Consider the following 26,937-nt stretch of genomic DNA (forward strand, 5'->3'; position numbering starts at 1 on the left):
GCAGCTTGAGGCCGGTTCCTCTTGTCCCATCCCTTGTTCCCTGGGAGCAGAGCCCAGCTCCGTCCTTTTCCATCCTCCCTTCAGGCAGAGCGCGAGCACCGGGGGCTGCGCCCGAAAACGCCCGCAGGAGCCGGGGGCCGGGCAGGGGAAGGCGGGACCCGAGGTGGGGCCGGGGCTGCGGGGAGCCATGGCCCGGCGGGTGCGGGTCCCGCTACCGCAGCTCCTGGCGCCGCCGCGCGCTCCGCGTTTGCTGCTGCTTTTTTTTCCTTTTTTTCCCCCTAATTTTACTTTTTTTGAAACTTTTTTCCCCTCCCTCTTGTCGCCGCCCCTCCCCCTTCCCTCCTCCCTCCCCCCTCCTCCTCCTCCTCCCCCTCCCCCGGCCCGGACGGCGCGGAGCGGAGCGCGGAGCGGAGCGCGGTGCGGTGCGGCCGGGGATGGGGCGCGGCTCCGCGGGACCGCGGCCCCTCCGCACCCCCCTCTGCTGCCTCCTCGGCCTCCAGCTGGTGCTGGGCGCTGCGCACCCGGGTAGGACCGCGACCCCCCCCCCTTTTATCCGCGCGTTATTATTGGGGTACCCCCCGACAGCCCGGTTTGGGGGGGGGGGGGGACAATGCCGTTGCCGTTGCTCCGGTTTTGTTCCCCCCCGGGATGCTCCGTTCCCGTTTAGCGCCGTTTGTTTTACCCCATCCTCCCCCGCTCGCCGTTCCTTCCGACGCGGTTTGTTTTCTCCAGTTTGGCCGCGTCGCGTCCCCCGTCCCCCGTCCCCCCCCTCCGGAACGCTCCCGTTTGACTCCCGCGCCGCGCGGCCCCGCAGCGTCTGGCCAAAACGGCGGAAACGCTTCCGCGGGGATCGGAGGGGGGGAACCGGGAGCCGCCGGCCCGCAGCGCCCCGCAGCCCCGCGCCTTTTGTCTCCCCGGGGAGCGCAGCTCGCGGAGGGGGAGGTCGGGAAGGGGCCGGAGGGTTTTGTTGGAGGCTTCCTGCATCTCCCCTCCTGCTCCCCCCTTCCCATTCCCATCACAGGGAGCGGGAGCGGGATCGGGCTGTCCGCAGCCTCTCTCATTTTCCGCCTTAGTTTCTCACAATCAGTTGGGCGCATTCTGGTTTAAAGCCGCCTGGAAACACCATGTGCCAAACGCCTGAGGCTCAGCCCTGGCTTTGCCGTTTAAGACGCTTTTTACCCCGGGATAGTTTGTCCCAGCAGTGAGGAGCGGCTCCTGTTGCTGCCTTGGATTCATTTGGCCTTGTTGGGAAACTTTACTTATTGAAAGAAGAGCACAATTGGCTGCTTTTGCCTGAAAATAACCCCTCGGCCTGGTTTGTTCAAGTATGTTTTGCAAATCCAAAGCGGATTTGGGAATGGCAGCATGGAAGGGCACTGCCCTGCTCCCTGCTTTGCTCCTGTTCATCCATCTCTTCCCAGCCCAGCAGCTCACTGGGGCTGAGCACAGCCAGGGCAGGACCTGGTGTTGCTGGTGTGATCCCGGTGGCACCAAGCCCATGCCGGACAGGGGATCCTTGAGCTTTGGGGGCTCACGGCTTGGAGAAACGAGGTGGAGAGAGGAGGTGATGGGGAAGGAGTCCCCTGTACCCCAGGGCATTCAGAACAGCGGTTGCCAGGGTTTGGAGACAGCCGAACCCCCAGCATCCTGCAGCTGAATTCCCGTTAAACCTCCCCACAGTTTACTCGAGGGCCATGAATTCCTCCTCCTTTTGTGGTTTTCCAGGGGATTGCTTGATTCCAGCAGGGCTCAGCTACCTGTAAGGGCCCATTCTGGCTGCTTAACCCTGAGAAATGCCGGTGGGATCTGGGGCTGGCGAGCACCAGGACAGAGGCAGCTCTGTCCCTGCGCCGGGGCAGGGCGAGGAACAAGGCAGCTTTCAGCCAGCTCCAGCCCTCGGTGCTGAGCTGCTCACACCGAGCACCGTGTTGGCATCCTCAGTGCAGCCACCTCTCCACTGCTTTCCCCACCATCACCCTCGCTTGGACCCAGGGGATGAAGGGGATGGTGCCGATGGAAGTGCCACATCCGAGGTCCCCCATCACCAGGCTGGGTTTGCAGCTCAAAAAGGATCCTCGCTGGGATGGGTTAGTTCCTGTCTGCAGCATTGCTTTCCCTGCAGAGCTGTCGCTTCGTGGGGGGTTCCTCACAAATCCCTGCCTTTGGGACAGCTGGGAAGCTGGATCAGGTTTGTGGCTTCTCGTTGGAGCATTACCACTGGCTGCCCCATCTCTGCAGCATCACTTGGGTACCCACACTCTTCTATTGGGGAAACTGAGGCTGCAGCTCCTGTCCCGCTGTGGCTGCAGGCAGGATGAGGTCCTGCTGTTGATGTGGGACCATGGTGTTGCTGGTGCTTTGGATCAGCTTTGTCTGTGTCTATGGGACCATAGGTGGGAGCTGCTGTGTCAGCTTTGCACCGAGGGGAGGGGGCAGAAGGGACCCCAAGGAGCCTGTATAACAAACAGAGCAGCTTCTGCCTGAAGCTCCCGCTGGTTTGCAGTGGAAGTGACCTGTTGCCCAGCTAATGCAGCTCCAAGAAGTGATAACTCCATCTTCTGTGGATTATTTAGGAGGGAAGGGGGAAGCGGTGTTGGTTCTGGTGCTGGGAGTGCAGGGGCTGGGTGCCTGGCAGGGGACAGTGGGACCTCGCTGCCTCAGCAGGATGAGACTGAGATTGCGCAAGTCACAGCAATGAGGAGCAAAGAGATTGAGCCTTCAGTGCAAACCTCCCCCAAAGCCACTGGATGGGATTTCCCACCCCGGGGCAGCACCTTGGGAATGTGTTTGAGGTGTGAGGTCCTGGTGATGCTTAAAGCCACATTGCAGGCTTCTCTCTTTGCCTTTATTTCTGGCTGGGTTTCGCACCTTTCCCCAGGGCAGAGGCGCGCTCCTGCCTTCTGCTTCCCTAAGTGTTTTCCAGGGAAGCTTTTTGCCCCCAAATCAAAGCAAAGGGCGGCTGAAGGGCTGTAATTGCTGTCTGTTAAATGCAACGGATAGACCCAGAGCAGGAGACTGGCTCTGGTGCTTAGAGAAGGGCAACAAAAGGCTTTTGCCCATGTTGGTGCATCACGGGTGTATCGTGCCCTGCTCCAGTGCACCCAGCTCTCAGGTGGGAGCAGCAGCAGCCCCTTGAGCCCATCCTGGTGTTTCCTCTATGGGTGTTCAAGCCAGTCAGGAGATGTCCTTCACGTGCAGGCGAGGAGCAGGGGTTTGGTTGCTGTGAACTGTGCCGAGCCCGCAGAGCATCAACATTTTTCTCATTCTTCAGATTGCTCTGAGCCCAAAAGGGACCCACACAGATGCGCTTTTCCTTAAAGGATCCATCTTTAATGAATTAAGGATTAGAAAATGATGAGGGGATTGACTTGTGAATTCCTAAGGGTACTCTTTAGCCCGGGAGCGAAGGTTTGGCTGTCTGCAAGGGGCACAGGGTATTTTCCAAGCTGGGAGCTCAATCCTCTGCTGCGCCTCGTGCTGTCGCAACAGGGATGTAAATGGGGTTTTCCATGTAAAGCAGTGGGTTTGCAGGACGATGCTGGAGCTGGGAGCGGGGAGATCAAGCCCTTTAGGTGAGACATTAGGAAGAAGTTGTTCCCTGTGAGGGTGCTGAGGCGCTGGCACAGGGTGCCCAGAGAAGCTGTGGCTGCCCCATCCCTGGCAGTGCTCAAGGCCAGGTTGGACACAGGGGCTTGGAGCAAGCTGCTACAGTGGAAGGGGTCCCTGCCCGTGCATTTGGAGTTGGATCTGGATGAGCTTTAAGCTCCCTTCAACCCAAACCATTCCATGATAATACTATGAAAATGTCTGATTTAGAGCATGATTGATGGGAAGTTTCAGTAGTATTGAAAAGAGTGGTAGTTTTCAGCCACCTGTGATGGAGCCACATCCATGGGGACACGTGTCCCACGTATCCCATCACACCCCTGGATGTGCCCACGGATTTGCTGCCTGGGGGCCTGTGGTGCTGGTGGGGTGCACAGGTCGGGGTGGTCAGATGAGCCAGAGCCATCCCCAGGAGAAGGCTGAGGATGCCAGGCTGGATGAGAACATGTACATGGGACAGGGTTCATGCTGATCCTAGCCATTGTGTCCTGTTAGATGGACAGCACTGCCTTCCTTTCCCTGCATTTCCAAGGAGTCAGCAAACCTGGGATTTTCCCCTCTGGATGCGTGCCCGGAGCCTGACGTGGCTCTGGGTACCAGAGGGCGGATGCTGGGGTCCTTGTCCCCTGCAATGGCTGTGGCTGTGTCTCTTGACTTGCCCATAGGCCAGCATTCCCTGTGGAATGTGTTTGCATCCCAGGCAGGCTGTGGGAGAACAGGCTTCTAATGCCTGCAGAGAGGCTGCAGTGCAGACTGTGGGACCCCGTCCAAAGCCTTCACGAGCCGTGGGTGAGCAGGGTGCCAGGTAGCCTGCGCATCGCGGCCAAGTAAGGAGCTTGTCTCGTGCAGCTCCCACCGTGTAAACAGCAGCTTCTTGGCGAGCCAAGAGGAGCTGCTCAGCCCCAAGCACAGGTCCTGCGGCTTCAAACCCTGAACCAGGCCATCGGGAGCTTCGCTTTCTTCCCTGGGGAAAGGGAGGGATCTGCTCCTGCTCCTGCTCCTGCTCCTGGGGTTGCTTTCAATGCAAATCCAGGCACCGACCCCTTCTTATGGACAGGCTGAGAACACTGGGGCTGTGAAGAGAAACTGCACGGAGACCTCAGAGCAGCTTCCAGTGTCTGAAGGGGGCTACAAGGATGCTGGGGAGAGACTCTTCATCAGGGATGGGAGCAATAGAACAAGGGGTGATGGGTTAAAACTGAAACAGGGGAGATTTAGGCTGGATCTAAAGAAGTTCTTTACTGGGAGGATGCTGAGGCGCTCGCACAGGGTGCCCAAAGAAGCTTAAGATCCAGAAGTATCCTAAGGTCCTTTCCAACCCAAGCCAGTCTGGGATTCTGATTCTGGAGCTGGGCTTGGAGCACCCAGAGCTGCTTCTGGCTCCAGCTGAGCCCTGGGGATGTGCTGGGCTGGGGGCAGTCTGGAGGTCACTGGGCAGCATCACTGTCTGGATGCAGATCTCTAGTTGAGGAGCATCAGGGGTGGGGAGGTTGGTGTTTGCCATCAGTTCTCAAGCGGACAGGAGCAGTGCCTGTGCCCCTCTTGAGCCAGGCACTCATGGCGTGCCCTGGGGCTGTTGGTATCTGCATTTCCTTCCCTTTTAGGTTTGTCTTTTAGATCTGAAGTTCCTCTTTAAGGCAGTAAGAGTCTATTGATGCCCCAAAGCAGCTGTGGAGGAAGGCAGGGCAGTGATGCCCTCCCTGTGGGCTGGGGCTGCTCTCATACCCTGTGGTCCATGGCAGCAGGGATGCTCAGCTCTGCTGTCGGGAGCTCTCGCTGGAGCATCTTAGCACCGCTTCCCCTTCCTAGCCCTTGGAGCAGTGCACAGGCTCCTTCCTGGGTCTCTCCCTATCCCAGCACTTCCCTCTCCTCCTGCAGGGCTGTGTATCCCATGGGCAACGCCGCCGCCTTCTTCTTCTGTCGTATTCTTTTATTCCAGGGGGTTCGCTGCTGGTCTTCCCCCCGAGCTTGGTGCATTCCCACTTTGTGAAGGAGCTGCCAGTTCCCACAGCTTTCCCTCCATCACTGCAGGGGGGGGTTTGGAGCCTCTGCTCACCCTCAGGCAGTGTAACAGGCTGGCAGGCTGCTGGTTTGGAGCAGGGGGCTCCTGTGCCCTGTTTTCTAATGGGTGGGAGCATGTGAAAGCCGGAGGTTCGGGCTCAAAGGTTTCTTTATGCACTGTGGGAGTGAAGGGTGGGTTTCTTGCTGCAGGATGTGGTGGGTAAAGCTTTTCCAGAGGAAGGGGTTTGTCAGCAGGTTGGCTTTCCTCACATGGGGGTCTGGGTCTTGGAGCCCTCATGGCTTCCCTTTCCATCCCTGCAAGTGTTCACACGCCGTGTGGATGAGGCCCTCAGTGCCATGGGTTAGTGGTGGCCTTGGCAGTGATGAGGAGTGGCTGGAATTCCAACCTGGTTGATTCTAGGAGCCCCATTTGCTGCTGTGCCTGGGGCATCATGCTGGGTTTTGAGGATTTGCAGCCTTTGCCTGGTGATGTGGTCGAGAGAGGTCCTCCTTCCCCTCTACTCGGCCCTGGTGAGACCGCATCTGGAATATTGTGTCCAGTTCTGAGCCCCTCAGTTTAAGAAGGACAGGGACCTGCTGGAGAGAGTCCAGCGCAGGGCAACTAGATGATAAGGGAGTGGAGCATCTCCCTTATGAGGAAGACTGAGGGAGCTGGGTCTCTATAGTTTGGAGGAGACTGAGGGGTGACCTTATTAGTGTATATAATATATAAAGGGGGAGTGTCCCGAGGATGGAGCCAGGCTCTTCTCAGTGGCAAACAATGATAGGACAAGGGGCAATGGGTCAAACTGGAACACAAGAGGTTCCACTTAAACAAAAAACTTCTTCTCAGTGAGGGTGACAGAACACTGGACCAGGCTGCCCAGGGAGGTTGTGGATCTCCTTCTCTGGAGACATTCAAAACCCGCCTGGACACGTTCCTGTGTAACCTTATCTAGGTGTTCCTGCTCCGGCAGGGGGATTGGACTAGATGAGCTTTTGAGGTCCCTTCCAATCTCTAACATACTGTGATACTGTGATGTGAAGCAAACTGCATCCATGGCCATGTCTGCAGCACGGAGAGCATCATCCGTGTTGCTCTATGTGCCACTCTTTATGGCAGTGACCACTTTTTGCTCTTCTCCATGCCAAGATCTTGGGGATGGCATCAGCCTCTCCTGGAGTTGCTGCTCAGCCTCCTGCACAAAGCAGGATTGGGGCTGGGTGGTTGGGGCAGTCCCTTCACCAGTGGAGCTGGATGGGGCTCTGCCATCAAGTGGGTGCCATGATGATCCTCCAGAGGCACCAAAGGCATGGCAGGGATGCGGGCACAGAGCTGAGTGGCACTGCCATCCTGGGACCAGTGTGACTGTATCCATCCGGGATAACCAGGACTGGGCTCCAGCAGTAGCTTCAGTTCCCTCTTGGAATTTACTCCCTGCATTTGCAGCTGGTGATGGGAGGGTGACAAACACAGCAGAGCAGGGATGCTCTGGGTGTGCTGGTGTGGATGCCCAGGCTGGGATGCTCCTGGGACAGGGACTCCATGCTGCAGTGCTTTCCATGTCTGCCACCACTGAGGGTCACCTCTGTCCCCTGGAGCTTCCCCATCCCCATTGCCTGTCTCATTGGTGCTGCCCACACTCCCCACAGTTGCAGGTTGCGAAGCTTTCCTTGCTTGCTGTGGGGTGGGAAAGGGTTGAGCTCAGTTCCTTCAGTTCTGACTTCCTGCTGGCTAAAACCCTGCTTTTTTCAATGGAAAAAGAATGTGGAGGCAGGCACAGGGTGTAAAAACTCCCTCGAGGCTACTCCAGAGAGCACCTTCTCCATTGCAGCAGAGCTCAGTCACTGGCTCCAAGGCTGATTTCTCCCACTGTGCTGGAGCATGAGCACCCTGGTATTTCCCATGAGGAGGAGGAGGAAAGCATCAGTCCCAGCTCCCCGCTATCCCCACCATCACGCTGCCTCGTAGCACCAGCTTGGTTTCCATGCTCATCCCAGTAAGCCAGATGCAGCATCCTGGTGTCTGTGTGACAGCATCCTTGCTGAAAGCATCGCTTTCGCTTTGCTTTCACAGTTCCTCTGTGCAGGAGGAGGAGCAGGAGGAGGAGCAGGACACGATGGAGCAGAGCTGCTCAGAGAGGGCTCTGCTCCAAAGATGTAGGATGCAGGAGGGAGAGGCATGGGGTGTGCAAGGGCTGCGTTTGCTCTGTTGGATACCAGGCTGGGAGAAGGGAGTCATCAATACAACCTTGTCCCATCCCATCCAACTCTGCATCCATCCCGGTCATCAGCAGCTGGGTGGGAGAAGGAAGAGCTCAGGTTGGTGGTAGTGCTGGAGTGCTGCGGCCCAGTGCCCATCTTGGAGTGGCTGGGAGATGGTTGGGACCATGCAGAAAACACTGGAAGCCGTTTGCTCCATAAGCATTGAAGCCCATTGGGGTTCAGGGGGTCAGAGAGGCTGGGAGCTCCTTTTGATGCCTCAGGGGCCTGTTCAATGACATGGACACCAACAGGGCTCAGGTCAGCCCCAAATTCCCTATAAGTGTTGGACATGGTCTAGTGTGAGGTGTCCCTGCCCATGCAGGGGTTGGAACTGAGTGATCCTCAGGTCCTTTCCAACCATTCTTTGGTTCTATGAAAGAAAAGCTTCACCCCAAGTGAAGCACAGCACGTGCCTTTGCTGATGCGTGTTGAGCTCGTGCTGGTGCTCCCCATGCTCCAGCCTCACTGACTTCAGCACACAGCACATCTGCAATGGGGGCAGATGGGGGCACAGGGAGGGGTGAAGGCTGAGCTGGTGCTGAAGCTTTCCCTTTCCTCCTGGCTCAGCAGGGATGCAGCAGGGGACACGTTGAGCGGCATCTCCCTGCTTGGAGCTAAGGGCCCATCCCTGAGCTGCCTGCAGCGTGCGGAGGCAGCCCCAAACCCTCAGCCTGTAATTTCCTCCCTCCAGCTCTTCTCTTTTTAGAGTTAAATGATACCTTGTGCTTTTCCAGCCCTGGGGCTGCCCCTCCGGTCTGGACAGCTTCCTCTGAGGCCCATACTTTGCCCTTGCACAGTGCCACACAGCCCCGGTGCGGTGCTGAGCACCCTGAGGCGGCTCCAAGGGTTCCCAATGTGCTGCTCATGTTCTCCTCAAATCCATGTTAACAGATAAATGGAGAAGGGTGTCCTGTTGCTGAACCCTAATTGTGAACTGATGCTCGTGGTGAAACAGCCTTTCCTGTTCCCAGTACCAACAGGCTGGTGTTTGGCTCCTTTGGGAGCACTGTGACCCAGGGAGGCCTCATCCTGACCAAGTGCTGGTACTCGGGCCCATTGGGATGCAGCACTGATGCAGAAATGCTTTAAACTGTCCCCCGTGTCCCTGGTGATGGGTTGCAGTGATGGTGATGGGTTGCACCACCCACCGCTGTATGGGGATGCCATGGGAGATGCTGGCATGGTGAGATGGGTGTTTTGGGGAGGATGATGATGCCTCCTGATGTCCAGGTTGGGATCAAGCCGGCCCCGGTTTAAGGAACCAGCCTGAAGGCAGCCAAAATTGGCCCCGTTGGAGTTTTTGCTTATTTTGCCATGGTTTGAAGGATGTTTTCTGAGAAATGAAGCGTTTCTTCTCGCAGACCTTGCCTTTTCCTGCTGCACGTGCACAGCCTCTGCTCCCTGGGGACCACCGCGCCAGCGGGCTTCGCTCCTCTCTCTTTGAGGTCATCACTGATGTCACCTCAGCTGGGGAATGGGCATTTTACATCAGTGCTTTCCTGGAGCTCTGGAATGAAGTGGGGGTGTCTTGGGGGTGTCTTTCTTCCTCTGTTTCCAATTCCCCTCAGAGACAGCGCAGGGAGGTTTGCTGAGCAGGGGTGTTTGTTGCTCGAATGCAGCAGGGCCGCCTGCAATAACATAGCTGGGGTAGGGTGAGGTTGTGGGGGAATAGGAAATGAAAACCTTTCTAGCCCAAAAACATTCATACAATGGCAAGAACCCAAAGCAAACCCAAGCTAAATATAGCGGGGCCCGCGAGCTCGCCTTGACTTCTGCTGAACGCCTGTGCTGGAGCAACAAATGGGCTGCTTTTAAAGCAGAGAATACCCCACAGGAGTTGTGTTGTGGATGCGCTGCTTTGTGCTGGGCAGGCGAGGCAAGAAGTGGCTGTTTGGGGTCCCCAGGGGTGACTTTTTAGCTTAGAAATATGGGTTTGGGGGAAGGAACGATCTCTGAGCAGTGACACGTCAGCTGGGGCCGTGTGTCCCAGTGCAGCATCCCGGGGGTACCGGTTCCTGCAGGCTCTGGGATGGATTCACGCGCTGGGGCGATGCTGGGGCTCAGATTGCCTTGGGGATGCAGGGCTGGAGCCGGGGCTGGGATCAGGCTCTCTCCCCTCCGCAGCTGCACGGGTGCTTTATCTGCTGGCAGCGATTCCCTCGCTCTGCTCCCGCCTCCAGCGCCTGGGCTGGGATTTGCGAGGGTCCTGACGCGACGTTCCGTATGTGCTGGGGCTGTGCCCGTGGGAGCTGTGGCTGCGGGCAGGCGTTTTCCATCACGCCCTGTTCACACGCTGGGAGATTCACCCCGCAGTTCTTTCTGCTGTAACAGGTCCCCAAATACACATAAAAATGACGGATGCGCTCGCTGTTCCCTGCTCTTTTCCTCCATCCAGAGCAGATGGCCGGTGCTGAAGCCATTGGCGTGGGCTCCTGCAGCCGGGTGCTGCTGCTGCTGCTGCTGCTGGGAGCTCAGTTTTGAGCAGCTCTGATGATGCTGTTGGCTCTGATGCCCGAACACTGGTGCTTTGTGGGGATGCCACACTTGGGGCAAACACCCCCCTTTGGAGCCCAGCACCGTGAGGACAGGCACTGGGGCAAACTGCCCATGGCAGGGCGATGGAACTGGATGAGCTTTAAGGTCCCTTCCGACCCAACCTATTCCATGATTCTGTGAATCCCTGGGGTTCTTTTTGCAGGGAAGCGGTGGTCCCCGATGTGCTGGGTGCTGTACCCAGGGATGCGCCCTGAAACTTGCTGTGCGTGGAAGGGGAGCCAGGATGCTCCAAGCCCCTGTGTCCAACCTGGCCTTGAGCACTGCCAGGGATGGGGCAGCCACAGCTTCTCTGGGCACCCTGTGCCAGCGCCTCAGCACCCTCACAGGGAAGAGCTCCTGCCTTATCTCCAACCTAAATCTCCCCTGTTTCAGTTTGACCCCATCACCCCTTCTCCTATCACTACAGTCCCTGATGAAGAGTCCCTCTCCAGCATCCCTGTAGCCCCCTTCAAGCACTGGAAGCTGCTCTGAGGTCTCCTCGCAGCTTCTCTTCTCCAGCCTCAACAGCCCCAATGTTCTCCATTTTTACTCATTGCTTTAACCCTTTTCACCCTTTCCCCCCCCCCCCAGACTCCAAAGTCTTCCTCATCTTCGACACGGGTGCTCAGGGCTGCCTGGAGACCAAGGACTCCCTGGTGCGACTCTCCAAGGGCTGCAACACCAGCGCCCCGGCCCAGCAGTGGAAATGGGTGTCCCGAAACCGCCTCTTCAACGTGGGGGCCATGCAGTGCCTGGGGGTGTCGTGGCACGGGGCCAACGCCACGGCGGGGCTGCACCCCTTGGCCACCTACGAGTGCGACCGGGAGTCCGTCAACATGCGCTGGAGCTGCCGCGGCCTCGGGGAGCAGCTCTCGCAGCATCTCAGTGCCCGCTCAGGCAATTCCTCCCTGGATAGAGGGGACCAGGCACGAGGCTCGCAGTGGAGGACGTATGGCACCGAGGAGGACCTGTGCTCCGTGCCCTACTCTGGTAATGCCTCATAGGGTGTTAGTGTTATCCCATAACCCAAACAGGGTGCCCAGAGAAGCTGGGGCTGCCCCATCCCTGTTAGAAGACCGGGTTGGATTGGGATTGGACCAACCTGGTCTAGTGTGAGGCATCCTGCCTATGGCAGGGGGTTGGAACTGGGTAATCTTAAGGTCTTTTCCAACCCAAACCATTCTATGAACCAAAACCACCCCCAAAATGTGAGCAGTTGGGTCCTGCCTGGGGAGCTGGGTCCCTGTTAGTTGGATGGGGGTGATGGGAGGTGGGCACTTCACTAACCCCCACACCAGCAGCCCTCATCCCGAATTCCCTCCAGTCTCCCATAGACACAGCCTCAAGCAAGGGCTCCTCTTTTCCACCAGAGATTTACACCATCCAGGGCAACTCGCACGGGAAGCCCTGCACCATCCCCTTCAAGTACGACAACCAGTGGTTTCACGAGTGCACTAGCACGGGGCGAGAAGATGGGCATCTCTGGTGTGCCACCACCCAGGACTACGGCAAGGACGAGCGGTGGGGCTTCTGCCCCATAAAGAGTAAGTGTTGGGGATGCATCCCATGGGGAAAAGCAGAATCCCGGTGCTCATCTGGGAGCTTTCCTGCCTCTCCCTTTCCCTCCTGCCTCATCACTCCTCCTGCGAGCAGCTGCAGTGCTGGAGCGTTGCTGGGTGTTGGGGGTTTATTAGTGGGTTAATGAGGGGTTTTGGAGCCGTGGCTGGGACTCTGATGGGTGCTCACCCTCCTTGGCCCCACAGGCAACGACTGTGAGACATTCTGGGACAAGGACCACCTCACCAACAGCTGCTACCAGTTCAACTTCCAGTCCACGCTGTCCTGGAGGGAGGCCTGGAATAGCTGCGAGCAGCAAGGGGCCAACCTGCTGAGCATCACCGAGATCCACGAGCAGACCTACATCAATGGTGAGGCAGTGGCACCCTGGGCACGCACTCATCCTCACCTGGGTGCCAGGTTGCTCTGCCTGCCCCAGGGGTGGGCTTGGGGATGGTGACAGCTTGAGCTGGGGCTGGGGACACTGATCCTGCCCTTTCTGGCTGTGTTGGCCCCAGGGCTGCTGACCGGGTACAGCTCCACGCTCTGGATTGGGCTCAATGACCTGGACATCAATGGAGGCTGGCAATGGTCGGACAACTCTCCCCTCAAGTACCTCAACTGGGAGAGTGGTGAGATAAAGGGGTTATGGTGGTAATGGGGATGCTGGGGAACAGCCTCGTGAGCAGTGGGGATTGTCCCATAGAACAGAGAGCGCCATGGGGATGTGGAGCAGCCTGGGACATCCATGGGCCTATGGGGAGACACAAGGAGCTGGAGTGGGAATTGTTCCTCTGCAAGTGCCTGGGGGCCTTATGGATAACCTGGGCTGAGCTTCCTTGTTTGGGGGGGTCATGGAATCATCATGGAATGGTTTGGGATAGGAGGGAGCTTAAAGCTCATCCAGTTCCAGCTCTGGGCACCAGCACCTACCACCCTCTAAAGCTCTCCTCTGTAAGGTTAAAGCTGTTCCCCCTTGTCCTGTCACTGCATGTCCTTGTCAGAAATCCCTCTCCAGCTTTCCTGTAACCCCTGGAGAACACTCCAGAGACTTCACTGCAGCCTTTCAATACCTTAAGAGGCTCTACAGGAAAGCAGGAAAGGGTCCTTGCACCCAAGCTTAGTACTGGCGTGTGGCTGAGGAGTGGTCCCCAACCGCAGGCGCCCATCTCCAACCCTGGGATGCTCACGGGGCAGAAGGACCCGCTGTGTCTGTGCTCTGCCCCAGCTCCTCAGCACCATGCCCCCCGTTATCCCCCACCCCAGACCAGCCCGACAACCCCAGTGAGGAGAACTGCGGCGTCATCCGCACCGAGTCCTCCGGGGGCTGGCAGAACCGCGACTGCGGCATCGCTCTCCCCTATGTCTGCAAGAAGAAGCCCAACGCCACCGTGGACCCGTTCCTGACGGGTGAGCAGCACCGGCAGTGATGGGAATGGGTGGTCCCGTGTTCCAGCTGGATGTGCTCCCATCCCGGCACAGGCAGGGGATGCTGCCCATGGAGATGGCTGTTGGTGTCCCCAGCTTGCTGGTGCTGGGGATGTGTGCAGCAGTGATTGAGCTCCCATGGGATGTCTAGATGAGTAGTGCTTGGTAGGGGAATTGAGAGCAGTGGGAGGTCCCCCGTGGTCCCCATGGGGTGGGTTGCTCTGCTCCTCTGCAAACTAAGGGGACTTTCTTTGTCCCCAGAGCTCTAAAGCCACCGTTGCTTGCACTTTGCTGTCGTGCGTTATGTTTTAGCTGTAGCTTTCCCACTGTTGCTTTGCCTTGGTTGTCCTGAGCACCCCAAGGGACTCCCTCCCTATGGTCTGGCAAGGGTGGAGAGCAGGACAGGAGCCCTCAAGCTGCTCTGTGCCCTGCCAGACTCGTGGTCGGAGGTGAAGGTGGACTGTGAGCCCAGCTGGCAGCCCTTCCAGTCCAACTGCTACCGGCTGGTGGGAGAGAAGAAGAGCTGGCAGGAGGCGAAGAAGACCTGCCTGCGGAGCGGGGGGGACCTGGTCAGCATCCACACCCTCTCCGAGCTGGAGTTTGTTACCAAGCAGGTCAAGCAAGGTAAGGGGAAGCTGCTGTGTCAGCAGCATCCCTGCTGCCTGGTGATGGGGTCCACGGGAAGGTCACTTCTGTGTGATGCTGTGAAGCTGAGTTAGTCAGTGGCTATGAAGGGAGTGGAAAGCCCAGGCTGGGAGTGATGTGTTCCTTGGATCATCCCTCCAGCAAATGGAAAAGCTGTTCCTGGGAGCCTGCAGTGCTTAGGAGGGAAGCACACAGCTGCAGCTGGGAATGGCACCAGGCCCAGTTGGTTGAATGTAGAAAAATATGAGAGAAACCTGCTTGGGCCCCCCCTCATGAGGGTCACCCCCAGGTTGGGTTTTGCTCCTCCCGTACGAGTGCAGCCCATCCGGTGAGCCTGCATCCTGACCCTTATCCAAAGGGAAGTGCCTGGTAGCCAATGGGGACATGGGAGGACCCAGACTCCAGTGGGCACTGGGGAGGGGCTGAGGAATGAATGGAGTTACTGCTGGGGGAGGCAGGAGGGTGAGTGAAGGAGGGGGACATCCCCAGGCTGGGAATGGTTGCAACCATTGGACCTGAGCCTGTGGGTCCAGACTTTGACGGTTCTGCCCGAAACCGCTGGCAAATGTCCCTGTGTTTGCCCACTCCTTGCAGGCAGGGGCTGCCCTCCCTTGTCCTGCTGGCACCGCTGGGCTGAGAGGTTGAGCCCTGCAGTGGGGTTTGGTGCTTTGCAGAGACCTGGTCCCATCACTGGGGCTCGTGTGCTGGGGGGAGCTCTGCGAGGTTTCAGCCAAGCAGAGGGAATTCCAGCCCCAAAGCCTCCTGTCCCGGCAGATGTGGAGGAGCTCTGGATTGGCCTGAACGACCTCAAGCTGCAGATGAACTTCGAGTGGTCGGATGGGACCCCCGTGCGGTTCACGTACTGGCATCCCTTTGAGCCCAACAACTTCCGTGACAGCCTGGAGGACTGTGTGACCATCTGGGGACCGGTGAGAGCCTGCGCTGGGTTTATCCAGCAGCATCCTCATGGCCGGGGGAGGGATACCTTGGGGAGCGTCTCCAGATGGGGCTGGACCTGGCTGGGATGGGAGGGATCCAGCGCAGCATCCTTGGGGATTTGGTGTAGCACCAAGGTGGGGGTGCATGGTCTGGGAAATACCCCGGATGAGCTCACTGCTGCTTCTCTCCGTGCTGTGCAGGAGGGGAGGTGGAATGACAGTCCATGCAACCAGACCCTGCCATCCATCTGCAAAAAGCCCGGGAGGGTGAGCCAGGAGAAGGAGGAGGATGACCACGGGTGCCGGAAGGTGAGGGGGACCTGGGGCAGGATGCGGCTCTACCTGATGCTCATGGATACGGGGGCCTCTCCCCAAACCCATTTCAGGCAGCCCTGATGAGCAGCGCCTGGAGCTGCTGCTGTGCCTGGGGGCTCAGCCCCTCGCTTCCAAGGTTGCACAAGGCCGCAGGAGGAAACTGGGACAAAACTCCCGTGTCCATCATCCAAGATCCTCCCCCTGGGGCTGGCCTGCTTGCCAGCAGGGACGTTAATATATTCCTTTCTCTGTCGCCTCTCTCCGTGCCAAACCCGTGGGACGGAGGCAGCTGCCGGCCCCGTGCTCGGCACGATGGCAGGCTGCCTTTTCCAGGCGGGATGCGGGCATTCCAGGGACGCCGCCACCGATGTGGTGGGTTCTCACCCCACCGTGCTCTGCCTCAGTTTCCCCAGCCTCTGAGCTGAGGCCACCCCATTCCCACGCTTGCGGGGAAGTCGCTTTTGTGCCTGTCCCAAGGCTCCGAGCAGCCAGGCTGGCATTGCCAGCGCTTGAATGGCTCCCAGCATCTCAGAGCAAGCCAGCGGGCACTGGCATCCACACCAGTGACAGCCCCAATGGGCTCCTTCACCCGGGCACAGCAGAGACAAACCTTGGCTCTATGGGAGCTGCCAGCCAGAGCCAGAGGAATCCCAGTGCTGGGGACAAGGTGCTGCCATCACCCATCTGCTCGTGCCAAGGGCTAATAGTGTGGCCCCATGCGGATATAACCCTCCTGCCTCGCTAGCCACAGCGTTAGCCTGGGTGCCCAACAGAGGTGCACCCTCTGGGGAGCAAACTGGCTGTGATACATGAACCGTTTCCCATCCTTCTCATGCTCACATTTGCACCCAGATGCAGAGGCAGAGGGAGAGGAGGCAGCCTCTTGCTTGGACGATCAGCCCCGGTTCTCTCTGTCCCCATGCTCGGTTTTCTTGGTGGCTTTGCTGCTTTTTGTCCCCCTTTTCAAACCCTCTTTACTTTTGTAAGAGCCATAAAGGAAGCTGGGGGGGGATGGAGGTTTGGGCAGTGGGAAAGGCAGAGGTGCACAGGGATGCAGGGCATGCCAGGAGCTGGGGGCAGCAGTTGGGGTTGATGGTCCTGGCCCCTTTTCCTTGACTTTGGGGAAAGGCTGCAGGAGCAGGAATTTGGGAGGAAATAAAGGTGGGATTTGGGGTAATTTCCCTCTTGGTCTCCCAAAGATGCTTTCCTCCCCACCATAAAGCTGCTACTGCAGATGCAGTCTGCGGTATATCCCAGAGTCTTGGGATAAAGCCCTGGTGATGGTTCCTACTGTGCCAGGAGGGTCCCTGAGCCTCCCCCCTTAAGCCCCTTCCCACCCTTGCTCTTCCTCTCGTGGGTGATCCCTTATGTCCCTCCCCATGGCTGCTGCCAGCCCCGGGGCCGCCCCGCTCCCTGCTCTGGCAGAAGACAGGAGCTATTGTGTCTGCAGCCCCGGAGAGGCTCCAACATCAACAAGGCGGGGGATTAAAGCAGGCTGCGGTGGGACTCGCTCTGGATCCAGCCCCATGGCGCATAGAGGAGGATTGTGCTCCCCTCCCCGCACCCCAGCCGGGCTGGACATTGGCAGGGACAGACGTTCCCTGGCTTTGAAGCTGCCTGGGTGTTTGTTTTGCTTGCAGCCACGTCCTCTGGGAGCAGGGCTTTGTTAGAGCTCAGAGCTGAGCGGGGTCAAGCTGGGGTGGCCGAGGGCAAGAGACCTCCCAGGAGAAGGCAGAAGTGGTGGCAGGGGGGACGTGGGACTTTGCTCTCAATGCCTGGGTTCGCTCCCATCCTTCTGGGATGGGCTGGGCTGAGCAGTGGTGGATGCTCCCTGTCACCCATCCCCAGGGCTGGAAGTGGCACAGCCCCTCCTGCTTCTGGCTGGGTGAGGACCGTGTCCCCTACAGCGATGCCCGCAGGACGTGCTCTGACTACGGCTCCACGCTGGTCACCATCACCAACAGGTCGGTGCCGCACCAGTGGTGGTGGGCTTGCCCCCATGGCGGGGTATGACCCCCCCAACTGGGCTTTGCATGCTGGGCTGCTCAGCACCTCCGCTTACAGCATCACCCGTCCTTGCTGCCCCTCCAGGTTCGAGCAGGCGTACGTCAGCAGCCTCATCTATGGCTGGGATGGGGAGTACTTCTGGACAGCGCTGCAGGACATCAATGAGACGGGTGCTTTCCGCTGGCTGAGCGGCGACGAGGTCATGTACACCCACTGGAACCGCGACCAGCCCGGTAAGGAGGTGGCCATGGGTGGGACGGGGACATCCCCCCCCATGCAGGGTGGGTGCTGGCTGTGCTCCGACCCTAAGGCAGGCATCCCCCCGCTCCCGTGAGCGCTCCAGGTTACAACAAGGGTGGCTGCGTGGCCCTGGCCACCGGCAGCTCCATGGGGCTGTGGGAGGTGAAGAACTGCAGCACCTTCAAGGCCAAGTACATCTGCCGGCAGAACCTGGGCACCCCGGTGAACCCTGAGCTGCCCGGGCCATACCCCACTCCCAGCCTCACCGCTGCCTGTCCGTCGGGATGGAGCTCCGACTCCAAGCTCCGGCACTGCTACAAGGTGAGGCCAGGTTGGATATAAGGAAGAAGCTCTTTACGGTGAGGCGCTGGCACAGGATGCCCAGAGAAGTGGTAAATGCCCCGTCCCTGGGAGTGCTCAAGGCCAGGTTGGAGCCTTGGCCAACATAGTCTAGCATGAGGCATCCCTCACGGCAGGGGTTGGAGCTGGTTGGTCTTGGGGTTCTTTCCATAGGTGTTCAACTATGAGAAGCTGCAGGAGAAGAAGACGTGGATCGCAGCACAGGAGTTCTGCCGGGAGCTGGGGGCCCAGCTGCTCAGCCTGGGCAGCTACGAGGAGGAGCACTTCATCGCCAACACCCTCAACAAGATCTTTGGGTGAGGTTTTAGCCCGTGTCCTGCTGCCCGAGTGCGCTTGGCACGAGCCCACACCCCCGTGGATGGAGCAGGGATGTGGTTCTCTGAGCGTGGGCTTGAAGGTGCCTCAGTTTGGCTACACCAGAGGGAGAAGTGCAGGAAATTTGGTGTCACTGGGGGATGAGCTTGGGTTTGAACCTCCTTGAGCCCTGAGCTGCTGTGCCCACGGTACTGCCTTTGGGTGTTTGGGGACAGCGGGCTTTGAAAGCAAGCAAAAAGGCCAGGTTGTAAAGGGATATCTGTATATAAATGTACATGTATTTGTATATCCATATACAACGCTCCTGTTTGGGGGGGTTGTTCTCATCCTTCCCCCTGGCTCCCTGCAGGGAGTCGGAGCCGGAGCTCCATGAGCAGCACTGGTTCTGGATTGGCCTGAACCGGCGGGACCCAGCGGGGGACAGGAGCTGGCGGTGGAGCGATGGGCTGGGGGTGAGTGTGTGGGGTGCCAGCAGGATGGGTGGCATTCGGGGTGCAGCGGGGGGTGAACGGGGCCCTGGTGGAAATGCCCAACCCCGCCCGTCTCTCTCGACCCCCAGTTTTTCTACCACAACTTTGACCGCAGTAACTACGATGACGACGGCATCCGGAGCTGCGCCGTGCTGGACCTGGCCTCCCTGCAGTGGATGCCGATGCAGTGCGAAGCTCAGCTGGACTGGATCTGCAAATTGCCCAAAGGTACCGGCCAGGAGGCCCCCAGACCCTTGAGCTCTGGAGAACCTGGTGCAGGATGGGCTGCGGGGGGTGCAGAGGGTGTGGGGGGGGACCCTCTGACACCTCCCTACTGAAGTTCGCACTGTTATGGGAGAAGGTTTCTTAAGGGGAGACCTTAGAGCAGCTCCAGTGCCTAAAGGGGCTGCAGGAAAGCTGGAGAGGGGCTTGGGACAAGGGATGTAGGGACAGGCCAAGGGGAATGGCTTGAACCTGCCTGAGGGGAGACTGAGCTGAGCTCTTAGGCAGAAGCTCTTCCCTGTGAGGGTGCTGAGGCGCTGGCACAGGGTGCCCAGAGAAGCTGTGGCTGCCCCATCCCTGGCAGTGTTCAAGGCCAGGTTGGACACAGGGGCTTGGAGCAAGCTGCTCCAGTGGAAGGGGTCCCTGCCTGTGGCAGGGGTTGGAGCTGGAGGAGCTCTTAGGTCCCTTCCAACCCAAACCATTCTGGGATTCTGTGGTATGATTCTGTGATGAGTCCTAACCCAGAGGCTGGGAAAGGCACTGTCCATCCCAAGGGGATTCAGGAGGGCATCTCACACTTGGAGCCTGTGGGTGGTTTGCACCCCAGACCTGCACCCTCTGACAGCCTCCCCTTGCCCTTTCTACAGGTGTTGATGTGAAGGAGCCAGAGATCACAACCCAAGGTGCGTTGGTCACAGGCTTGTGTCCATCCAGCATGGACCATCCTCCCTGGGCATCTGCCACCCGTCACATGGTCCTTATGGGACATCCCTGCAGCGTGTCCCCATAAGGATGGATCCTGTGCAGGGTCATAGGAGGGAGGAGAGCCCCATCATCCTGCTGCTGCCCCCTGCTGCACAACCAGGGAGGGTCAGGCTCCTCAGCTGCAGCAGCAGGGCAAAAGCAGAGCAGGGGACTGAGGGACAGGGCGGTGGGTGCTGGTGGCTGTGGCAGGGGTGCCATGGCCATGGCATGACACTGGTCCCTGCCTGCAGGCAGCAAAGAGTGGGTGAAGTACCAGGAGGCCGAGTACAAGTTCTTTGAGCATCACTCGACGTGGGTGCAGGCGCAGCGCATCTGCAGCTGGTTCCAGGCAGAGCTGGCATCAGTGCACAGCGAGGCTGAGCTGCGCTTCCTGGGCCAGAACCTCAAGAAGGTACCAGGGGATGGGGATGCCGCTGTCGGGCTCCACTCCCTCCCCTGCTTATTTCACCCTCTGCTGGAGGGACCTGGGGGCAGCTGGACTCTGATGGGGTCACGATGAGGCTCGTGAAGTGGCTGCAGTTGTCCCAGGGACTCCCCAGTCCCTGCAGGGCACTGATGTGTCCTCTCTGGGTGCAGTTCTCCAGGGGCCAGGAGCAGCACTGGTGGATTGGGCTGCACACCTATGAGAGCGATGGGAGGTTCAAGTAAGTCAGAGACAGAGGCGCTGCATTCCCGCATGTCCCCATCCCGCTGTCCCCAGCTCTTAGAGCCCTGTGGCTCAGTGCCTGCATCCCAGGGGTCTCATCCCCCATGAGAGGGCAGTGCTGTGGTGAGGGTGTGCAATGGGTCCCATTCACCAAGTCACTGCTTGGCTTTGTGCTGCCTCTGGTGCCTTCCCCAGGTGGTCCGATGGGTCCCTGCTCAACTTCGTCTCCTGGGCACCGGGCAAGCCCCGGCCCATCAACAAGGACAAGAAGTGCGTGTACATGACAGCGAGCAGAGGTGAGGGGCAGGATCCGGCTCTGAAGGGGCTGGGGCTGAGCAGGGGTACCCCCACCCCACTGCAATAGGGGGATCATGCCTGGCTTTTCCCTCCCCACAGAGGACTGGGGGGACCAGAAGTGCATGACAGCGCTGCCTTACATCTGCAAGCGGAGCAATGGGACAACAGCAAAGCCTTCCACCCCACCACTGCCTGCTCCTTCAAGTGGGGGCTGTCCCCGTGGCTGGCTTCCCTTCCTCAACAAGGTGGGGCAGGATGGAGAGGGGAGATGGGGTGGCTGAGATGCGGCAGGGCGGAGAGGGACACGTGCATGTGCTGTGGGGATGATGCTGGCGGATGTGCGGGGATGCAGGGAGAGATGCACTGGGGGAGCGGGAGGGGATGGGGAGGGTGCACATGGATGCTGGGAGAGGTGTGGGATGGCAGGAGGGGCTGGGAGGCTGGCAAGCTGGGTGCAAAGGGGATAGTGGGGCTGGTGGTTGAGTGGGGAGGGTACAGGGCTCACTGCACCCCCCGGACCATCCTGTGCCCCCACCCATGCAGTGTTTCAGCTTCAATGGCCATGACAAAGCTGAGATAGTGAAGTGGCCAGAGGCAAAGCAGGCGTGTGAGAGCCAGGGTGCCGTCCTGGCCACCATCGCCACCCCTTTGGAGCAGGGTAGGTCCCCCCCTCTGCCTCCCCCTGGCACCGCTGGCTGGGGACCTGCTGGGGATGGTCCTCAGTGTCTCATCAGTTGCTTGCAGCTTTCATCACATCCATGCTGCCCAACATCTCCTTCGACCTCTGGATCGGCCTCCACGATGCCCAGAGGGAGTTCCAGTGGGTGGTGGGTGAGCCGCTCCAGCACGTGAGCTGGGCACCCGGAGAGCCCTCGGGATGCAGCGCCTCCAGCCCCCGTGACAAGCCAGTGAGTGACCCCCACGAGCATCCCTATGTCCTACCATGAGGATCACAGGTTTGGGTTGGAAGGGACCTTAAAGCTCCTCCAGCTCCAGCCCCTGCCACGGGCAGGGACCCCTTCCACTGGAGCAGCTTGCTCCAAGCCCCTGTGTCCAACCTGGCCTTGAGCACTGCCAGGGATGGGGCAGCCACAGCTTCTCTGGGCACCCTGTGCCAGGAGGGAAGGTTTTAGGGTGCTGGGGTGGCTTTCCAAGGGATCTGGCCCTGCAGGGTGGGGGTATCCATGGGGTGGGAGGGCCATGCTAAGGGCAGTGCTGACCTCATGGCTTGTCCATGCAGACCAACTGCGTGGTGGTGTGGCACGGCTCCCCCCCGCACTTCACGGGACGCTGGGATGACCGGAGCTGCACGGAGGAGAAGCACGGCTACATCTGCCAGCAGAGCATAGGTACGAGGGGGACAGCCCCAGCTACTGCTCACTGGGGACCTGCCACCACCACCACTGGGCTCAGCATGGGGGGAGTTTGAGGTGCTGAAGTTGCTCTCCCCAGAACTCAGTGTGGGATGTTCCTGGTCCTAGCTGTGGGGTAACTCCAGCCTGGCTTGGTGTGTCCATAGGGATGATGGATAGTTCCAAGGTGGGGATGGCCTTGGGGTATCACTGCTCATTGCCCATGGGGACGTGGCACCTCTGCTCTCCCTGGTCACACCGGGATGTCCATTGGTGCCATGCCCTGTGCACAGCGCTGCCATGGACACTGAGGGATGGATGGGGTGGGGATGAGGAGCTGAGTGTGCTCCATGCCCTCTGACCATGTCTCTTTGCTCCCCCAGACCCGTCCCTGAGCCCCCCGCGGACGCCGTACCCCCCCTCGCCCACCGGCACCCTCTTGTACCACAACAGCACTTACCGCATCCTGCAGAAGCCCCTCAGGTGGCACGAGGCGCTGCTGCTCTGCGAGACCCTCAACGCCACCCTGGCCACCATCCCCGACCCCTACAGCCAGGCGTTCCTCACCCAGGCCGTCAGCAGCCTGCGTGCTCCGCTCTGGATCGGCTTGGTCAATGATGAGGTGAGGGAAGGGGGAAAATGCATGGAAGGGAGATCCCAGCCCAGGTCACAGCAGCCCCCAAAGCTTCTCCTCCCCTTGGTTCTGCAGGGAGGCCGGAGCTACTCTTGGCTGACGGAGGAGAGCCTCTTCTATGCCAACTGGCAGGATGGGGAGCCCAAGCAGGTCTCCGGCTGCTCCTACATGGATGTGGATGGGACCTGGCGCACGGCCGGCTGCGACACCAAGCTCCAGGGGGGCATCTGCCAACTCCAAGCAGGTGCTGGTTGGGGGGGGCCTGGTGTGGGGCAGACCAGGTGGGATGCAGGGTGGGAGATGGCATCCCACCAGGGACCTTCTGCACTGTGTGTGTGTGTGTGTGTGTGTGTGTCCTTGTGGGGCTTGGGCTATCCCCAGCGTGCTGTAAGATGCCAACACCATCCCTGGCAGTGTTCAAGGCCAGGTTGGAGCAAGCTGCTCTAGTGGAAGGTGTCACTACCCATGGTAGGGGGCTGGAACTGGATGAGCTTTAAGGTCCCTTCCAACACAAACCATTCTGTGATGCCCTGCCCCCAATGCACTGTGTGCCCCCCAGGTGTCCCCCGCACACACAAGTGGAGCTACAGTGGCAGCTGTCCCAAATCACTGGAGGACTCATCCTGGATCCCCTTCCGGGACCACTGCTACACCTTCCACATGGAGATCACGCTGGGGCAGAAGGACGCCATGAAGAGGTGCCAGAAAGGTATGAGAGGGGCTGTGGGGGTGGAAGGGGTGATGCATCCTTGGGAATGGAACAGGGTCAAGTTCCATCCTCCGAGGTCTGGGTGCTTCCCTGATCCTCTTTCCTCTGCAGTTGGCGGCACAGTGTTGTCCATCCAGGATGAGACGGAGAATGTCTTCGTGTGGGAGCATCTCCAGGCATATGAGGGTCCATCCAAGGGCGCCTGGCTGGGCATGACTTTCAACCCCAAAGGTACAAAGGAAGAAGTGAGGGTTTACATATTCCAGACACCACTATGAATTCCCACCAGGTCTTCAGTGAGCGGAAGTCCTTGGTGGTGGCACCAGTGGCACATGTGTCATGTGTGTCCTCCTCTGGCCTGGTGGGATGGCAGTGGTGCCTTTAAAGGCCAGAGCCTCCTCAAGGCACTTGCAGTCTGCCCCTTCAGAAAGATGCCCTGCAGCCCCTGGTCTTCTCCATTGCCCCATCACTCCATAAGCTCTCCCCATCACATCTTTCCACTGCCCCATCCCACCTACCTACTGCTCCATTCCACCTCCCCTTCACTCCTTCACTCTAAACTTCCCCTGTTTCAGTTTGACCCCATCACCCCTTCTCCTATCACTGCAGTCCCTGATGAAGAGCCCCTCTCCAGCATCCTTGTGGCCCCCTTCAGACACTGGAAGCTGCTCTGAGGTCTCCATGCAGCTTCTCTTCTCCAGGCTCTCCTCCCCATCACCCCATCACACCTTCCCACAGATGGGGTGTCCCCTTCAGCTGTAATTCTCCCGTTTCCCAGGTGGCACCTTGGTCTGGCACGACAACACCGCCGTCAACTACTCCAACTGGGGCCAGCACGACACGGGGCCCAGCATGCTCAGCCAGAACAGTTGCTACTGGATCCAGAGCAGCAACGGTGTGTGGCGCCTGGGCTCCTGCACCAACGTCACCATGGGGGTCATCTGCAAGATCCCCAGAGGTAGGGACCCCCACTGCTGTGCCTGGGGTGATGTGGGGTGAGCTGGGGCTCAGGGCAGGATGCTGCAGGGCAGAGCTCTGCTTTGGGCAGTTCCAGAATAGGGGTTGGTTGTAGGGGTAGGGGCTGGGGTCTGCAGGTCCCCACTGGGCTCAGTGGTGGGCTCTGTGTGTCTAAATGGCTGGGACAGGATGAATGCAGTGGTGGAGCAGCACCAGGGGATGTGGGTGCATCGCCTCGTGTCAGTGTGATGTGGCACTGAGAGCAGTGGAGGATGTGGGGCTGGTGGGGCTGGCACTGGGAAGAGGGGAGGGTGCCATGGCCATGCACTCACGTCTCTGTGTTGCCGTTGCAGTGGAGGAGAGCAGCTTTTCCAGGGCAGGTGAGTGGCACCTTTAGCCTGTGCACAGAACCAGGACCTGGTGCCTGGCTTGTATCAGTAGCCAAAGAAATGATGTCTGTGGGTGGGAAATGCCATTTCCAGGTGGTTTTGGCGCTCAGTCAGGGCTCTCCAGCAGCAGGAGCCATCCCTCCATGGAGGAGTGTGTCCAGCCAGGCTCCCCTGCCCTTGCCCACAGTGCCAGGCCAGGCTGGGGGATGTGGCTGCCCCATCCCTGGCAGTGCTCAAGGCCAGGTTGGACACAGGGGCTTGGAGCAAGCTGCTCCAGTGGAAGGGGTCCTTGCCCGTGGCAGGGGTTGGAGCTGGAGGAGCTTTAAGGTCCCTTCAACCCAAACCAGGCTGGGATTCTACAGCATCTTCAAACAGACCGGGTTGCCCAGAACCACATCCAGCCTGGCCTTGAATGTCTCCAGGGGTAGGGCATCCGCCATGTCTCTGGACAACCTGTGCCAGTGTTTTACCACCCTCATAAAGATCTTCCTCACATCCAGCCTGAATCTCCCTCTTTCAGGTTTTAAACCTAAAAGGTTTGAAAACCTTTAGGTTTTTTAGTGTTAAAACCATCACTCCTTGTCCTGTCACTAAATTCCCTGACGAAGAGTTTGTCTCCAGCATCCCTATAGCCCCCTTCAGATACTGGAAGCTGCTCTGAGATCTCCATGCAGCTTCTCTCCTCCAGGCTCACCTCTCCATCGCCCCAAAAAACTCTAGGTTTTTTAGGGCTAAAACCATCACTCCTTGTCCTATTGCGACAAGCCCTGCTAAGTCTCTCCTCATCTTATGGGTCGCTTTCACGACCTGAAAGGCTGCAACAAGGTCTCCCCAGGCTGAACAACCCCAACTCTCTCATAGAGCATCTCCTCATAGGAAGGGGTGCTCCATCCCTCTGATCGCTTGTGTGCCCCTCCTCCGGACCAGCAGGTCCCGTGCTGACACCACACTGCAGGGGGTGTCCCCAGAGCAGAGGGGCGGCACCGCGGTGGGGCAGCAGGAGGGGTCCGGCTCCTTCACCAGCCTCTTCTCGCCCCGCAGCGCTGCCGGAGAACACTGCGGCCGTGGCGGTGGTGGTGCTGGCGGCGCTGGCGCTGTGCGCTGTGCTGGCGGTCGCTGTGTACCTCTACAAGCGGCGGCGGAGCGCGGAGCGCGGCGCCTTCGAGAGCGCCCGGTACAGCCGCACCACGTCCAACCCCAGCGAGGCGGCCGAGAAGAACATCCTGGTGTCCGACATGGAGATGAACGAGCAGCAGGACTAACGGGCACGCTGGGGACGGGGACCTGGGGAGGGAGGGGGGGGCACGGAGCATCAAACGCTATCCCCATGGCGCGGGTTGGGGTTGGGGTCCGGCCTGGAGCTGGGGTCCCTCCTGCCCCGCGGGTCGCTGCTGCCATCTCCAGGCTGGTCCCCAGCTGCCCGCAGGAGGCAGTTTCAGGGCTAAAAAGCTTTCCGATGGCATGGACAGGCTCCGAGGTGCCTTCCCCTCGGGAGAAGGCAAGTGTGGGTGTTCAGGGCCTTGCGGTGGGCTCGTTCCCCCCGGAGCTTTGTGTCCGAGAAGGCATTTTCCTGGGCAAGAGGTCCCTAAAGCCGATCTACCTCCCCTCTGCACACAGCGTGAGGGCCCTGCCAGCCCCTGTCCCTGCCACCGTGCTGCTCCTCTCCCCCTGCTCAGCCCCGTCCCCCACCTCCCGCAGAAAGCAGAGACACGGAGATGCCGATTCGAGCGTGGACCCTGCCAGCGTCGCTGATGGGATCCTCTCTCTTCCCTGGCACATGCTGGGAGCTGCATCCAGAGCCTGCCCCCCTTTCTGTTTCCTTTGGGAGGGTGGGAGAGGGGGGTGTCCCAAATAACTGCACGGGAGCAAACTGCTGGCCAGGCTCCTCTCCATTGGGAGCATCCCAGGCTCCGCGGGAGGAGCTGGGTGCTGTGGCAGCCCCCTCCTCTGCCCCTTGCCAGGCAGGGGTGTGCAGTGCTGGGGTCACTGGTTGCCTTGTTCTGGCCGGAAGGATGAGTATCAGGGCTGTAGGGTGGGGAGAGGTTTGGAAGCTTTGGTGGTTGTTCTGGAAGTTGGGTGTTGGTGTTCCTCTGTTTTTTAAGGAAACGACAGCTTTTGTTGCTATGCTGTATTGAGTGCGTGCTGAATATATACGTTCTTTCACACAGCTGGCTGGGGTGTTTGTGGCTGCCTGGTTTACGTGTAGGGTGTAGAGGAGGAGGAAGGTGATGCAGGGCTTTGAGCTGTGCAGGTAGGAGCGGGTACCTCGGGGCTGAGCCATCCT

At 59.3% G+C, this 26,937-nt stretch overlaps 1 protein-coding gene across 1 annotated transcript; it reads left to right on the forward strand.

Moving 5' to 3' along the window:
- The first annotated feature begins 401 nt into the window (after positions 1-401).
- MRC2 (mannose receptor C type 2) lies at positions 402-26,820 on the forward strand. The gene is made up of 30 exons (XM_061365658.1): positions 402-525; positions 10,999-11,397; positions 11,778-11,951; positions 12,171-12,335; positions 12,483-12,596; positions 13,231-13,374; positions 13,828-14,016; positions 14,812-14,966; positions 15,177-15,284; positions 17,139-17,254; positions 17,382-17,530; positions 17,641-17,858; positions 18,051-18,193; positions 18,562-18,664; positions 18,772-18,910; positions 19,552-19,587; positions 19,900-20,060; positions 20,246-20,313; positions 20,511-20,611; positions 20,712-20,857; positions 21,156-21,270; positions 21,357-21,520; positions 21,853-21,961; positions 22,348-22,586; positions 22,674-22,842; positions 23,158-23,307; positions 23,419-23,538; positions 24,086-24,265; positions 24,618-24,644; positions 25,695-26,820. The coding sequence occupies exons 1-30, from the start codon at positions 435-437 to the stop codon at positions 25,913-25,915; spliced, it is 4,413 nt and encodes a 1,470-aa protein (XP_061221642.1). The 5' UTR covers positions 402-434; the 3' UTR covers positions 25,916-26,820.
- The last annotated feature ends 117 nt before the right edge of the window (positions 26,821-26,937 follow it).

Source organism: Neopsephotus bourkii, unplaced genomic scaffold (assembly GCF_033783945.1).
Source record: "Neopsephotus bourkii isolate Nb327-2 ecotype Australia unplaced genomic scaffold, CSIRO-AGI_Nbou_v1 NB_1288, whole genome shotgun sequence".
NCBI lineage: Eukaryota > Metazoa > Chordata > Aves > Psittaciformes > Psittacidae > Neopsephotus > Neopsephotus bourkii.

Excerpts from the sequence above, each read along its gene's own strand:
- MRC2 (XM_061365658.1), top strand. The coding sequence starts at position 435 with ATGGGGCGCGGCTCCGCGGGACCGCGGCCCCTCCGCACCCCCCTCTGC. Across the intron at positions 11,398-11,777 it reads GTGCTCCGTGCCCTACTCTG|AGATTTACACCATCCAGGGC; the intron begins GTAATGCCTCAT and ends CTTTTCCACCAG. Across the intron at positions 23,308-23,418 it reads CATGAAGAGGTGCCAGAAAG|TTGGCGGCACAGTGTTGTCC; the intron begins GTATGAGAGGGG and ends TTTCCTCTGCAG.